This window comes from Pleurodeles waltl, chromosome 3_1 (assembly GCF_031143425.1).
Source record: "Pleurodeles waltl isolate 20211129_DDA chromosome 3_1, aPleWal1.hap1.20221129, whole genome shotgun sequence".
NCBI lineage: Eukaryota > Metazoa > Chordata > Amphibia > Caudata > Salamandridae > Pleurodeles > Pleurodeles waltl.
Window position 1 is genome coordinate 688,232,637 of NC_090440.1, and position 14,516 is coordinate 688,247,152.

The following is a 14,516-nucleotide window of genomic DNA, read 5'->3' on the forward strand; positions in this document are numbered from 1 at the left end:
ACTCCGTTTTTGCTGGTTTATTGCCTCCACACACTTTACCACTGCTTTTCAGTGCTAAAGTGCAAGTGTTCCTTATAGAAATTGTACTGGTGATTGGATTATCCATGATTGGCATCTTTGATTTACTGGTAAGTCCCTAGTACAGTGCACTAGATGTGCCCAGGGCCTGTAAATCAAATGCTACTAGTGGGCCTGCAGCACTGATTGTACCACCCACATGAGTAGCCCTGTAAACATGGCTCAGACCTCCCACTGTAGGGTCTGTGTGTGCAGTTTTAATCTGCCAATTCGACTTGGCAGGTGTAACCACTTGCCAGGTCCAAACCTTCCCTTTTTACACATGTAAGGCACCCTTAAGGTAGGCCCTAGGTAGCCCCATGGGCAGTGTGCAGTGTATGTTAAGGGTGGGTCATGTACTGAAGGCCTGTCTCTCTCATAGGTTAACATGGGGGCTGCCTTTAAATATTATTAAAGTGCAGAATCCCCATTGAGAGCAGATAGAAATATGGAGTTTGGGGTCTCTGAACTCACAATTTAAAAATGCACCTTTTAGTTAAGTTGTTTTTTAGATTGTTAGTTTGAAAATGGCACTATTAGAAAGTAGGCATTTTCTTGCCTAAACCATTCTGTGACTCTGCCTGTTTATGGATTCCCCATCTGGGACAGTTTGACAGTTGGGCTGTTGTGAATTCCCTCTAGGCAGTGACATAAAGGGAGCTGGGGTGTAGCCTGCATATCCTGATGAGCCATCTGGGCTAGAGTGGAGGGAGGAGTGGTCACTCACACCTAAAAGGGCTGTGCCTGTCCTCACACAATGCAGTCTCCAACGGTGAGTGCCTGGTGCCTGGCCTGGACAAGACAGGAGCCTGTAAACAAGAGAGACTTGTCTTTGAAGTAGGCCTACTTCAAAGCCAGAAAGAGGTATAAGTAGTGGACCCAAAACCCCAGACTTTTAGAATCTCTCTGGAATCAAGAGGAACCTCTGCAAAGGAGAAGAGCTGAAGAGCTGGAGAAAGAGTAATGTTCCTTTTCTGTGTTGCTTTGCTGGATTGGGCTGGAATTTCTGGTTCTACTTAAAAGAGAGCAAAGGGTGAACTTTGCCATGCATCCTGCTTGAGAAAGTTCTCCAAGGGCTTGGAGTAGAGCTTGCCTCCTGTTGGATGTCTCAGGGGCACCAAAGCCTTCAATTTCCTCGACCTGCAGCACTGAGAACTGTGTGTTCTGGGCTGTAAAAGAAGAAAAACCACAGCAACGCCGTCAACAAAGCCGCTGGCCTGCACCGTGACCTGCTGACGCCACACTGAGCTGCAATGCCCCGCTTCGCACCCTCACCCTGGTCTCACTGATGCAGTCATCGGACGACTTCACTGAGCCACTGCTCGCACCGCGACCTGTGGCCCCCACACTCAGGCATCGCCTGCTCACACCGTAGCCTGGGTATCCCAGACAACGCCGTCCCTGCTGACACCAACACCGCTGCCTGCACCGTGGCCTGTGGACACCGCTCATGAGGAGCACGAAGCACCGTCCCATCTCGCACCTCAACCCCGGTCTACCAATGTCATTGACTCCAGTGTCAACAGACATCCCTGTCTGCACCACGACCCATAGACGCTGCCCGGAGCCATCTCATGCTGCCGACTTGGGCCTACCGATGCCAGCGCTTCAGCAACGACAACGGTGCTGCCTGCACCATGACCTGGAGACACCGTACGTCGCACCGCCGCACTTCACACTGCAGCCCAGTTCTCACTTACGCCGTTGGATGCCATCACCGAGCCGCTACCTGCACTGTGACCTGTGGGCACCACACGACACATAGGGGGTTATTCTAACTTTGGAGGAGTGTTAATCCGTCCCAAAAGTGACGGTAAAGTGACGGATATACCACCAGCCGTATTACGAGTTCCATAGGATATAATGGACTCGTAATACGGCTAGTGGTAAATCCGTCACTTTTCCGTCACTTTTGGGACGGATTAACACCTCCTCCAAAGTTAGAATAACCCCCATAGTCCTGCTTCGCACCGACACCATTCACACCAGCACTCCTGACTTCATCAGCCCAAAGTTTGATCTGCAACGTATGTGACTTCAAGGGCCCGACAACCCCTGCACCGACCTCCTAAACCAATGCCAGCGACACTGCCCTCCGGATCTCATCGCGAGGATCATGACGCCCTGCATTTCCAAGGTACTGTTTGTGGGTCTTGCCGACACCATAGCTGGCCCACGATGCTGTGGCCGGCCTGAACTGTTGGCTTTGTTGATCACAATGCTGTGACAGCCTCAGGTGGAGCTATCGACTTCCAGGAATTGTATTTTTCAGTAAATCTTGCTAAATTCATATCTTTAGTACTGTATGTTGGATTTTCTAGTTTTGCACAGATAAATATTGGCTATTTTTCTAAAACTGGTGTGGTGTCCTTTTGAAGTGTTTTCACTTATTGCAGAGCGTTTTGTGCAAATGTTTTACACATTGTTTCTGAGATAAGCCTGACTGCTCGTGCCAAGCTACCAAGGGGATGAGCAGGGGTTATCTGACCCTCATCCTACCTACAGTGAGAGTCCCTATTTGGACTGGGTTCAAACTGACTTCCAACTAGAGACCCCATATATAACAATCATCTTGAAACTGGACAGGATTTTCATCAACCTCTTTTCCCATCCAGCGCTCTTGCCATGAACACTTTTGCTTCTCGTTCCTTCAGTGGGGTTCATCTTCTGGCCGAATTGACAGGTGTGGATGTCATGGTCAGATCCCAGAGACAGATTTCATGAGGGGCGGTGAGGGAAATCTTACCCTTGCAGTCTCTACAAGTATTGAATTCAGACTTCCACGGCGGCAACAAGACGAAAAGAAAATTGAGCCTAAAATGATTTGAATCAAAGATAACATCAAAAAATGACACATTCACTGAGGACAGTTTAAGAAGTCTGGAATGCGTTGAATGCAAGTAAAAAAGAGAACTGACGTCATTACCCAGACAGAAGCACATGATGGCTGAAGTGACATCACGCAGTCCCTAGCACGCGGATTGGTGGTGAACTGGTGCTCCTTACCATGTGGAAGAGTTATCTAAAAGGTTAAGCTCCAAGCTAGTTTATGGGGATATTCCAAAGGTGAATAATTTGCAGGTAGATGTAGCCATTAGAAAAAATTATTCTGACTGCCGCCATAAGTAGGAGCTGCACATTAAGCACAACTGGTAATTCTGAGTTCCCATGCAATGACAAGTAGTCCTCCTGTGTTTCAGAATCAGCCTAGCTGGTATTGTAGGAGATGCAATGCAATGTCCACAAGGAGATTGCTTGGGACTACCGCAAATGCATCCCATTGGAACAATGTGCCACGTATCACATCTACTTAAAGGCTTCTGGGGCCAGGAGGCTCACTGTCATAAATAATTTCATTTAACTAACAACTCCTTCATTTATGCATTTTAAATTAAACAAACAGAGAGCATTTTGTTTAAAATAAAATCCATGGAGGAGGCAGAAATCCACATTTACTTGAGACCAATGACTGGTCTTGAGTTTTACAAAGAGTATTAAGGGGGTGTTTTGGCTCCTAAATACATTAGCAAGGCAAGGCTGGGGCTGTTCAGAACCCAAAGTGTAAACATAGGAAAGCTCATGGGCTAATGCTTAATATATTTCTGCAGATGTAGAAGAGGACAGTGGGACCATACCTTAAATTAAACACGAGAGGCATAATTACACCCCAGGTTGGGCACTGTTAGAACGGTAAAGGTTTAGGTACTCAAACTTGTAAACAAAAACTCATATGGCAGGGGATCTAAGTGTAGTTAATACTTAATACCCAGTTATCATCCAGCCCAGACTCAAAATGGATCAATCAGGGTTTCAACATTACCAGTCCTTATATTACATTATAGAACAAATTCCTCCATATTAAAGGAAGAATGAAATCATCTAAATTCCAGAAACTCATGAGCAATGCTTTGGGCAAACATTTGCATACCTGAGCTGTTACGTTAGCTAATGCCGGTCTTGCAGATGGTTTTGAGAAACATTGCTAATAGTCTAAATAGGAAAGCCAGATCCACCGAAAGGTCATTGAGTGTAAAGGAGGGTAACACTTGAGAAATTTCTGAATTGTCCAATACCAAGCCAGAAAAACAATAATGGAAAATAGCAAGCATAAGCACAAACACAGAACACAGACTACACAGACTGCAAAGCAATTGCCTCACCTCAAAATCTAAGTCCGAATATCGTAACCTCTTCCTCTGCAGGCAATACAAAATAAATAAAAAAAGAAAATGTTCCGTTACTGTGGGCCTGGGGAGCTCACAAAGTTTACAACCCAAAACTTTACCTTGGCAGAATGCCCATGGGCTGATGAATCGAAGACAGAGTTAAACCTCAATTTCATGAGGCAATGTGTCCCTAAGGTAAGGCATCTCCCAACACATCACAAATACAGTTAATCAAGTATGCTCCAACTCAATATTTGTGTTCTAAATCAGCTGCAAATTCAAGAGTTTTATTACAAAAATTCAAAAGGGTTTGCCATACCATCAGCATCAAGTCTTTGCCATGAAGACTCTTAGAAAATAGGGCATATAGAATAAGTGCAAAACGAGAATGATTCTAAGTCTCAAATGAGCAGCAAAATTATCAGAGAAATAGACTGCAGCTCTGGTTCCCTAGAAGAATCTGAAAGCCTTATCGCTGACCCTCCAATTAAAGGGTTTATACTGGAAATCTCAGAGAACAGAATAGAACTATCAGATTCATCATGGGGTGAGCAAATGTACCATCCTATTAGCAACTCAGAACAGTTCTATTAAACATCATATTGCCTTAGCATCTAACCACTATCACAATACTTTACAATGATTCTGCCCAGTCTAAGATATTGTCATCCATGGATGGCAGGACAAACTAGATACATGAAGAACAGCAAACTATACTGAATGAAAAGGGCACAGTAAGCTAGCAGAAGATCCTTGGAAAAAGATACAGTATTAGTATATTGCTAGAAGGAGTGTTTCCAGAAGAGCATGAACAATGTAATTTGAACAAATAAACAAGACTGCTCGGTTGGGTGCTGCAGAAATAATGAACAGTGAAATAAGAATAAATCTCATTTGGAACCCCAGCAGTGTTAGAAAAAAGCTGGTCCACACAAATCTTTACATCATTTATAGCCAACCCTATAGATGGAATCATAGCTTCTATTATATTTAATAATATCTATCAAAAACTATGTTTCACTCTTTTAAAACCAACAACATCCTTCATTTCCCTCACAAGATAGACTCTAGGAAACATTAAATCTAAATTACAGGAACCCCCAGCTATGAGGCAACTTAAAATAAACAGTCTTACTACACACTTAATAAATTCCTCTCAAAATTGGTTCTTCACCAAACAGAAAATAGCCACTCACAACATAACGTCTTTCACACTCACTTTCACCCATGTATTTTATTGACATGACTCCTATAGGTTCACAATACCCAATACACACCTCGCCCTTTCTCTCATGTTCCATTCTCAATCTTGAATGCAAATTCAAAAATCTAAATCCTTCTTCAGCCTTAACCTCTATCCTCATATTTTCTTAGCTTTCCAATCCCTCAAACTTTTGACTTTTCTCGCATTATATTCCTAAACAAACTCACACTCCTCTTTACTCAAACTACACACATATTCCTGCATAGTCTTTTTAGTGTTGTAGTTAGTTTGCACAACTGTACTCAGAGATTCAGTATTTTGTACCCCATCTTTAGCATCTTCATAAACAGGAAGATCTTCCAGTGAAACGTTGAAATCCAACAAATATGGATTTAGAAACTCATGTTTATTAAATATACTAACATGTACATTGAAAGATAATTCATAAGAAACTAGTTTGCTCTGGGTACCTAGGGCTCTTGGAAAAACCCTATACATCCCCACAAACAGAAGGGTCCAGTGGACCTAATGGTATATTGCTTTTGTCAATCAGCTATTGTGACAAAAAGTTACAGATAAAAATGCTGTCACAAATGGCCGTTTTTTTTCCTACTCATTTTCTATATTTTTTTATTTCAACAGTTATTTTCCTTGGTAAAACCTTGAGGGATCTACACATATGACCACTTGTTGAACATATGATTGATTATGCAAATATCTGTCCATGAAATTCAACATGGAGTCTGGTAGGATATATTTATTATCTGAAGTTATCCACACATCTTGGTAACTCTTTTTGAAACCCAAGATTTACTACCATCTTTTTTCTCATTTTCTGGCCCTTCCTCCTCGAGATCCCTAAATTCGCTCAAGGAAGTCTGCACTGGATTCACCAAAACAATGTACATTTCTGCATTTTCAGCAGAAATCACACTTGATTGATTTTGTTCTGTCTTTTGAATTGTAATTTACTCATCTGATCTCCCAGCTTCATTCTCAAGTACACATTATCTTGCTACCTGGTTCACATATTTCTTTCCAAGCGTGACCACAGACTTATGGGCAGTACACCTGACCCCTGCAATTTGTTTGGCACGTGTAATGCCTCCAACAAACCAAGAATATAGGAACCATTACTGACAGACGTTCCAGAGAATCTAATAAACCACCTTTGTGAGCACAATTGTTCAAAGTCATGGACTACTCCACACCCATATTGGCTGTCTGTACAGATGGTCACATTCAAAATCACTTGTGAATGCCACTTGTGCTGAAGTTACATTAGGCAGGTATGATGCTTGAAGAATTTCAAAAGTGAAACATATGGCATAAGCAGCTTTCAATGCCCTGCAATGGTCTCTCAAACAAGAACTTTCTACAAACAGAATCAGATCAGCCATTGCAAGAGGGATTTCTCTGATGTCTGGTCTTGGCAAAGTACCTAACTCTGAATATTAATGAAATTGTGCTAAGGTTCATTATCATCATCACTCCTGTCTTTATCGCCATTGCTGCCTAAGAGAGGAAGCCGTATTGCAGGATGCAGAAAACTACACCTTCTGATACAGTGGTTCTTAGCTCCCACTTGTTCATTTCTGTTTAGACAAATGTTTGTCATATGCTGAGTCCAGGTATGGGTCAATAAAATCTTAACTGAATCTGGAACAAACACAATGACCTTATATCTCACCATAATCCCTTTACTTTACTTTGACCAACTACAATGCAAACTACTTTCAGGCAAGCAGGAACAGTGACACCAGCCAACACAGGTGACAGGAAGGCAATTGGCCTAATGACCCCACCATGCTTTTGAGTAAATGCATATAGAGCACACCTGCCTCTCTCATGACAGAAGAAATAAAGGTCCATAATGTAATCAGGCTCTCCAAGGGCAGGTGTGTTACATAATTGTTCCCTCAAAACTCAGAATGTCTCTTAACAGTTGTCATCAAATGGTACTGGATCTATAATATCACTATGTTAGGTTTAATAAAGGCTTTGTAATCAATGGTACATTTGTAATCCACTGAGGACAGTAGCCAACAATTACCAGAAGCATCTCCACCTCTATTAGGGTGGTTAGATGATCCATCTTCAAGATTGAAGAAATGTATTCTTTTGAGGCTTTCCTTGTGATGATCAAGATAAACCACTCCTTTTTTTTACAGTACTTCATCTTTGCTAGGGAAACCTTATGATCATTGTAAGATGATTCTGAAGTACAACAGTATCAAGTTTATAATCTTCTTTTCTCTTATATGCCACAATAGGACATCTTGTATTGCACACGGTCTGGGTTACATGGAAACTGCAAACTCTCAAAATCTTTCTTTAGCATCTGATTTAAAATCAAAGGACTTTCAGTATATTAAAATTCAACACCAAACAAGAACTTTATTTTAGAACTGAAATGCAAAGAAATAGACCATCCTTATGCAGAGGAACGGAGAAGAGTGCTTGGCAAGTCAGTGACTGCATACCATTCTGCATTTATTGGAACACAGAATAAAACTACTGCAGGAATCGGTACCACTGGACAACATGGAATCACTATTTTATTTCTTTTGTGAAAATCTTGCACTATTCTCCATTTGCCGATCAGTTTTTAATGCCATCACAGAAGAACTGCAAGGACTACCAAGCACCTCTAGCAGAATACTATGTTAAATCATTTTTTTCAATGATGGGATTCATTCCTTCTTCTGCCTCTTTTGAAGGCCTGTACTGTTTGATTTTAGGGAAAACTGCATTTGGTTTTATATTAAACTTGACAGGCTTTGCACTTTTTTATCAGTCCAATTGGTTTTACTGTGAAATCCCATACCTCTTCTTGTACAGTATTACTTAAATCCAAAAGCAAGTCATCTGTATTAAGAACTGGGAATAAATGCATTCTTGAATCTTGTGACTTAACTTTAAACACTGAGACTTCATCTTGAGTTTCAATTATGACAACAAGCGGTATACAGTAAATCCTACAGTTCATCTCGCAAAGTAAGTCTTTGTCCAACAAACTGACAGGACCCAAGAAGCAAAGGATTAGCATATCCAACTTTTCTTGAGAAGGATAGTCCAAGCACCAAAGAGGATCTCTTATAAGACACAGCCCCCACAGAGATCCAAACGGTGTTGGCATTGCATTGGAGTGCTCGGGTGCCTTAAATGAAGTGAATTGAAACTAAAGACTATACCCAAGGAAACCAGAAAGCACCCAAGAGGGGTCAGACATGAAACTCACGTTTTTTACCTATATAGAGATTCTTTGAAAATCACACTGGAGAACAGATTGAGAGTTGGGAATAGGAAAAAGAGGACACATACCCATCACCTGTACAGCACGTGAAACTATTTTGTTTTATATGTGCAATATTTCATTGTCGTAAGTTCTGTTTTCTTGTTTTTTCTTTAAACAAATGTAAAATGTTGAATGCAGTGTACATATCACCTCGCTATATGTTTTAGACATGCAGTTCAACTGAAATGGTTTCACTGTGATAACCAATATCTTGGCTTGCACATTTAAAATTAATACTGACAAGTAGTAAAAGTTCAGCATGCTGCAAAACTAAATGAAAAAAATTATGTGTTAAATTAGGTTACTTTCTGTTTTGCTGGTTATTAGTACCCCTACCTTAATTTTACTAAATGGGGTCTAGTTGCATATTTGCAGTAGGACCTGTAACATGAGGTGCAGTGAATCCCTGTCAATCCTTGTGCCCCTCCTGTTCCACTCATATCAGGTACCTGGGTCCCTGCACCTGCCTCTGAATCACATCTGTACATGGAGAAGGTCTGGAATTCAAAAGGTAATTTAAAAGTTATCATCCTCATCTGAATCCTGTTCTCGATTCGGCTTCTCTCTGCCTTTCTCATCATTTTAATTTTTGTATGTTGTTTCCTTAACTATTGCAGGAAATATTCTCACTTGCTCTAGCATATCTTCTCTCCAGCATCTCACCTGATGAACCTGCTGGCCCTCCAACCACTGGCTAAATGAACTCTTCACCTGCCTCACTTCCTTTCTCTCATTCTCTGTGGCCATTTCATCCCATTTATTCAATGCTTCAGGTCTAGGTGACTGCTTCCTCTAACTCATAGTTTGTCTCAAGAAATCGAGCTTTATAATATTAAAAGAACACTTTGTCAGTAGATGTGTATTCATGCTAGTCACAAATCCAGGAACGTGAATAAAACTCAAAACTTGCCATCATTTGATACAAAGGCAAACCCTTAGCATGTATTTTCTGTTCCTCCATAGTGGGTACATTAGGATTTTTTTCTACACAACGCCCATTATTCTCACTCAAATAATCAAAAAAAAAATGAGCTAGGGAACAACATCCAATCCCAGTGTGCTATGCCAAATATCAACCAATCACAGTACAGCTTTGACAGCAACCAACCCAAGACAAAATGACTCTGTGGTGATCAATGCCAGAGCAATTCTCCGGCTGACCAACCAATCACATCGCGACTTCTTCATGAATGAGAAAACAATTGCACAGCCTTTCTCAATGAACACGGAGTAACAAAATAGAATCTTTTCTGCTCAACCTAAATAGAAGAAAATCAGCAAGTTGAAATAAAATGATTCTCGTAACCAATAGAAATAATACCAGTACCTCCCCCGGAATTCTCAAACTCAAATCTTTTTAAAGCAATTCCCGTCCAACAAAAAACCACCTCTCGTAAATGTATCTACTCCTGTCAACCAAATAGCAAACACCACCAACATAATTAGACACGTAACACCCTGGAAAAGAAAATGTATTAGTTCGGAAAATCACAATCCGTGAGTATGCAGCGCCTAACAAAACACACACTCTTAAGCAAACAAGTACAACAATAATATCTCGAAGTCCTAGATTTCAACAAAGCTGAATAACAATTCTTTTCCAATGCAAATCACAAATAAGAATAATACATCAAAATAATAGTGATCAAACCAACAATTAAACCCACGATCACCATCACATAAACAAAAACCTCACATCCAGTGTAAAAATCCATCACACCACACAAACTTCAACACTCCAATTGCAATACTAAAACCCTTTGAATCACGAGAATCATTCCTCTCTATTCACAGCGACAAACCAATTCACTCAGGACCGGCACCACAAGCCAGGAACTCAGCAAAGTCCACCAGGAAAATACAGTAAAACTAGAAACTGGACAAAAAGCAAATCTAACTAGCAACCATCCTCTGCTACCCCACATTTGTGGATGTGGCCAACCCAGAAAACTTTACACCCCAAAACTTTACCTCAACAGAACGCCCATAAGTTGATGATTCGGAGACAGTGCTGAAGCTCAAATTCAGGAAGTAATGTGTTCCAGACTTCCAACACATCAAACGTTAATCAAGTAAGGTCCCACTCAATAATTGAGTTGTAGATCAGCAGAATAAATTCAAGAGTATTATTACAAAAATGCAAAAAGACGGCAATAAAGAGTAAGCAAAGTCTTTGGCATAAAGGCGCTTAGCAAACAGGGCATACGGAATAAGTGCAAAATCAGAATTACTAAGTTCCAAATGAGCAGCAAAATCAAAGGAGAAACCGAAACATCCCTAGTAGAATTTATTTCTCACTCATTCCCAAATATAGGAAATCTACTCATAGAACAGAACTGATTACGCAGATTCATCATGGTGTGAGCGCAGTTTTATTAAACATCATATTGCCTTAGCATCTAAGCACTATCCCACTACACAAATATTGATTCTGCACACTCTACGCTGATGTCATTCAGAGATGGCAAGACAATCTAGATACAAGAACATCAGCAAACTAATATGAACTATGCACTGTGAACTACCAGAAAATCCTTGGAAAAATATACAATATTAGAATCCTGTTAGTAAGATTTCATTGAGAACAGCAAGAACAATGTCATTAGTTATAAGCAAATACTACTATGTACAGCATAGGTAATGAACAATGAAATCTACAGAGGGAAGACATCCATTTTAACAAAGATGTCTACCAGGCCCAAATCGAGGCCTAGTCAATATGTTAAAAAAATCACACTTTTACATGTTATAGAAAATGTGTTTCGAAGACAATAGCACAACATCAGTGAGTACATATATAATCGAGAGTAAAATAACATTATGCAGGTTGTTAATGATGCACAAAAATCGTTAACATTACTCTATGAAAGGGAAACAAAACGTGTTGGCATCCTTGATATTGACTAAGATGCTGGAGGAGACATGTAGTTTGTCTACTGGCAATAGGGGTTATTGCAATGTCTATGTGTATTGTGTGATTGAGTAGGGGAACAGGAAGACAGGAACACTGTATGCATGACTTTAGATTTTGAAGACATGTGAGATGATGACTCCAGAATTTCAATGTATTGCTATTTGTTCAGTGGAAATAGTCGTCCCTCCTGAATGAGCAATTGGCATTGGGCAAAGTCAGTAAATGTTATTGCTCGTCTTCAAGGCTCCACGATGCTCACTCTGCATGGTTCACCAGGATGAATTATAGAAAGTGGTACACACAAACACATCACTACAAGGAACACTCACATACACATAAGGAGGCACCCACTTGTAAGCACTCAATATACATGCAACGTTTCTCACTAGCAAAATTCACCTAGAACCAAATTATCTTTTTTTGTAAGTGGTTAAATGTCTTATTCCTATTTCATAGTACAGTGCCATAAAAGAGCCTAACCAAGTAGAGATAATGACATTACTAGCATGATGACCAAGGAAAGGTGCAGCATTCAGGGATCTATTACAGTCTTCCTTGTGCGGTAAGTGCAAGTACTCAACAGAATTTGTAAACGTTACGAGAAAAACAAGAAATATTAAAGACAATTACTTTAGAATGATCTGAATATCAGTGTTCTATTCATCTGCAGTCATCACGAAAACCAACTTATTATTTTCTATCAATTATTTTTTTGCTGTTTTTATAGCACAAACTCGACCCGAGGGTATTGGAGCGCTTTGCATGGGCACCAGTTACGTTACACAAGGACACATTAATTTTTGGTAGGCATGGGGAGATTAAGTGATTTGCAGAGAATCACAGGATGTTGAGCCGACACAGAGACTCACACCTAGTCCCCCAGCTCCAAAGTCAGCTGCTCTGGCCGTTGCGCCACATCCTCTACCCAACCAATTGATAAAGGTGTGTTAAAACAATTTCTAACTTTTTTCGTGGGCTAGGAATAATCTTTGCCTGCCCTCGAACTCTTGTGAAGTCCTTTGCTTAAAAAAAAAAAAAAATCAAAGAAAAAGAAAAAGGATGGTTCCTCTACAGATATTCTATCTCAGGACATCTCTCCATCCTGACGGGAACCAAAGAAAGCTTATTTGGTGGTCTTATGACGTTAGAGCATGTCACTGTTTCAGGACAAGAGAAACCTTCACCGCACAGTGATAGCCAGATATAATGACATCCACTGGTTTACATACATGCACTCTATCTGGGCGTCAGAAGTAGGAGTGCAGCACCCCAAAATAAACATGGTGGAAGTTAGAAGGCGACTGACCTATAAAGACAAATTTAAACTCTGTTGAAATTTTGTCATTTTTGCTGTACATTCAACGACAGAGGTCAAACGTCATGCATTGTCTTCTGCCAAACTGCAGCTTATTCTTTGAACATAGAAATTTGTGTTCTATTTCCTTTCTCCAATTGTAACGTGAGAGGATTTTGTAATGTACCAATCTTGCTGTGGTACAGTGGAGTGTAAAAGAAAAGACTAAGATTGTAGCATGTAATTTTTTCCCTAACAGCAACATTAAAATAAATGTAAGTTGGGTGCACAAATATTTTTAAACTATATTTGCGGTGAGGAAAGCACAAAGGAAGCACATTTTTTGTACTTCTGAAGAGGGACGGAAACAAAGACTTGAATAGGATAAAAACAAATCAAGATACTTGTGTGATGCACAAATGATAAATATTCCCTGAAACTGGATCTCTACACAATATCGTTTGAACACTATAGTATTAGCAGTAACACTACGTCTGTGCAAATTTAGTGTCCCTTTCAATGAATATTATGCTGTATGTGAATGACAGCGCACTACCACACCATGCTTTCATAATATGTTTGTAACAGTGTGTTCTAAAATGCACCAGCAGCTATATACTACAGCCTTCTCACTCTCTAGCAGAATAGGTATGGCTCACTTGCTACATTTGTTCTTTGTGTGATGCTTGGATTTTTAGTAATTTTCATTTACTTCAGTGACGAAATATTGATGGCAGCACTCCAAATCTGAAATCTGTTCCAGCACACTGGTTTGTATCCTCAATCACCCGCAGTACCAGGAAGGCTATGGAGAGTTCCATAACTGAGCTATATTCCTCTATGTCCCCGTTCCTTCTGTCTCTGACTGACTTTTTTTCTAAGATTGGAGCATGGCACGAAATTGTTATTGACTTTTTTGAAGCAAAGTCACTAGTGTACAGGTTCTGTGTACCCTGATTCCTGAACAAAATATAGACATCATTCAGGGAAAGGAAAGAATCAACTAATGCCCTAATTAGGCTAAAAAATTAATTAATTTTAAAGTTTATGAGATAAAATATTGCATTATCGGGCTGTGTGAGAAAACGGCTTTGAAAGAAACGTGCACAACACTTTCATTGACACACTTAAACCCTCTCCCTCATAGAATCACTCATACTATCTAGTCAGTCACTCACATAGAGTAACCATTCCCCCTTCATAGATCCCTTGACTAGTAAATGACGGTGGCGGTAGGAACGTCAGTGTAATCTGTGGGATCTTTTTTGCCCTCCTAAGAATAATTCCTACAGACGTCACTGCCCTCAATTCACATATACTTGTTGCCAAGAAAATGGCAGAATATTACAAGATAGAAAAATGAGCAAGAACATTTGTATAGAACACATACATTAAACAGCTCAAGGACTTAGAATGTCTACTAAACTGCATCCATTTTGGAACATCTTTCCAGTTCCTTCATTCATCGTTCCTCATCGGTCACCCCTCATGCATCATCCCTCATCCTTGATGCATCATCATCATCAGCCACTCATCTAAGCAATAAAATGCATTATCTACCTTACAGTGAAATATGAAAACAC

General features: G+C 40.3%; 1 protein-coding gene across 18 annotated transcripts in view; it reads right to left on the reverse strand.

Annotated features, from left to right (window-relative positions):
* Nucleotides 1-14,516, reverse strand: part of ADGRB2 (adhesion G protein-coupled receptor B2) — a 1,191,470-nt gene that overhangs the window by 70,125 nt on the left and 1,106,829 nt on the right. For 11 of the 18 annotated variants that reach the window (XM_069223314.1, XM_069223308.1, XM_069223306.1 and 8 more), the window contains one exon: nucleotides 4,218-4,253. The exons of the other annotated variants lie outside the window; for them this stretch is intronic. In XM_069223314.1, the coding sequence (XP_069079415.1) occupies nucleotides 4,218-4,253 (36 nt within the window). The remainder of the gene's footprint in view (nucleotides 1-4,217; nucleotides 4,254-14,516) is intronic. 18 annotated transcript variants of the gene reach the window in all.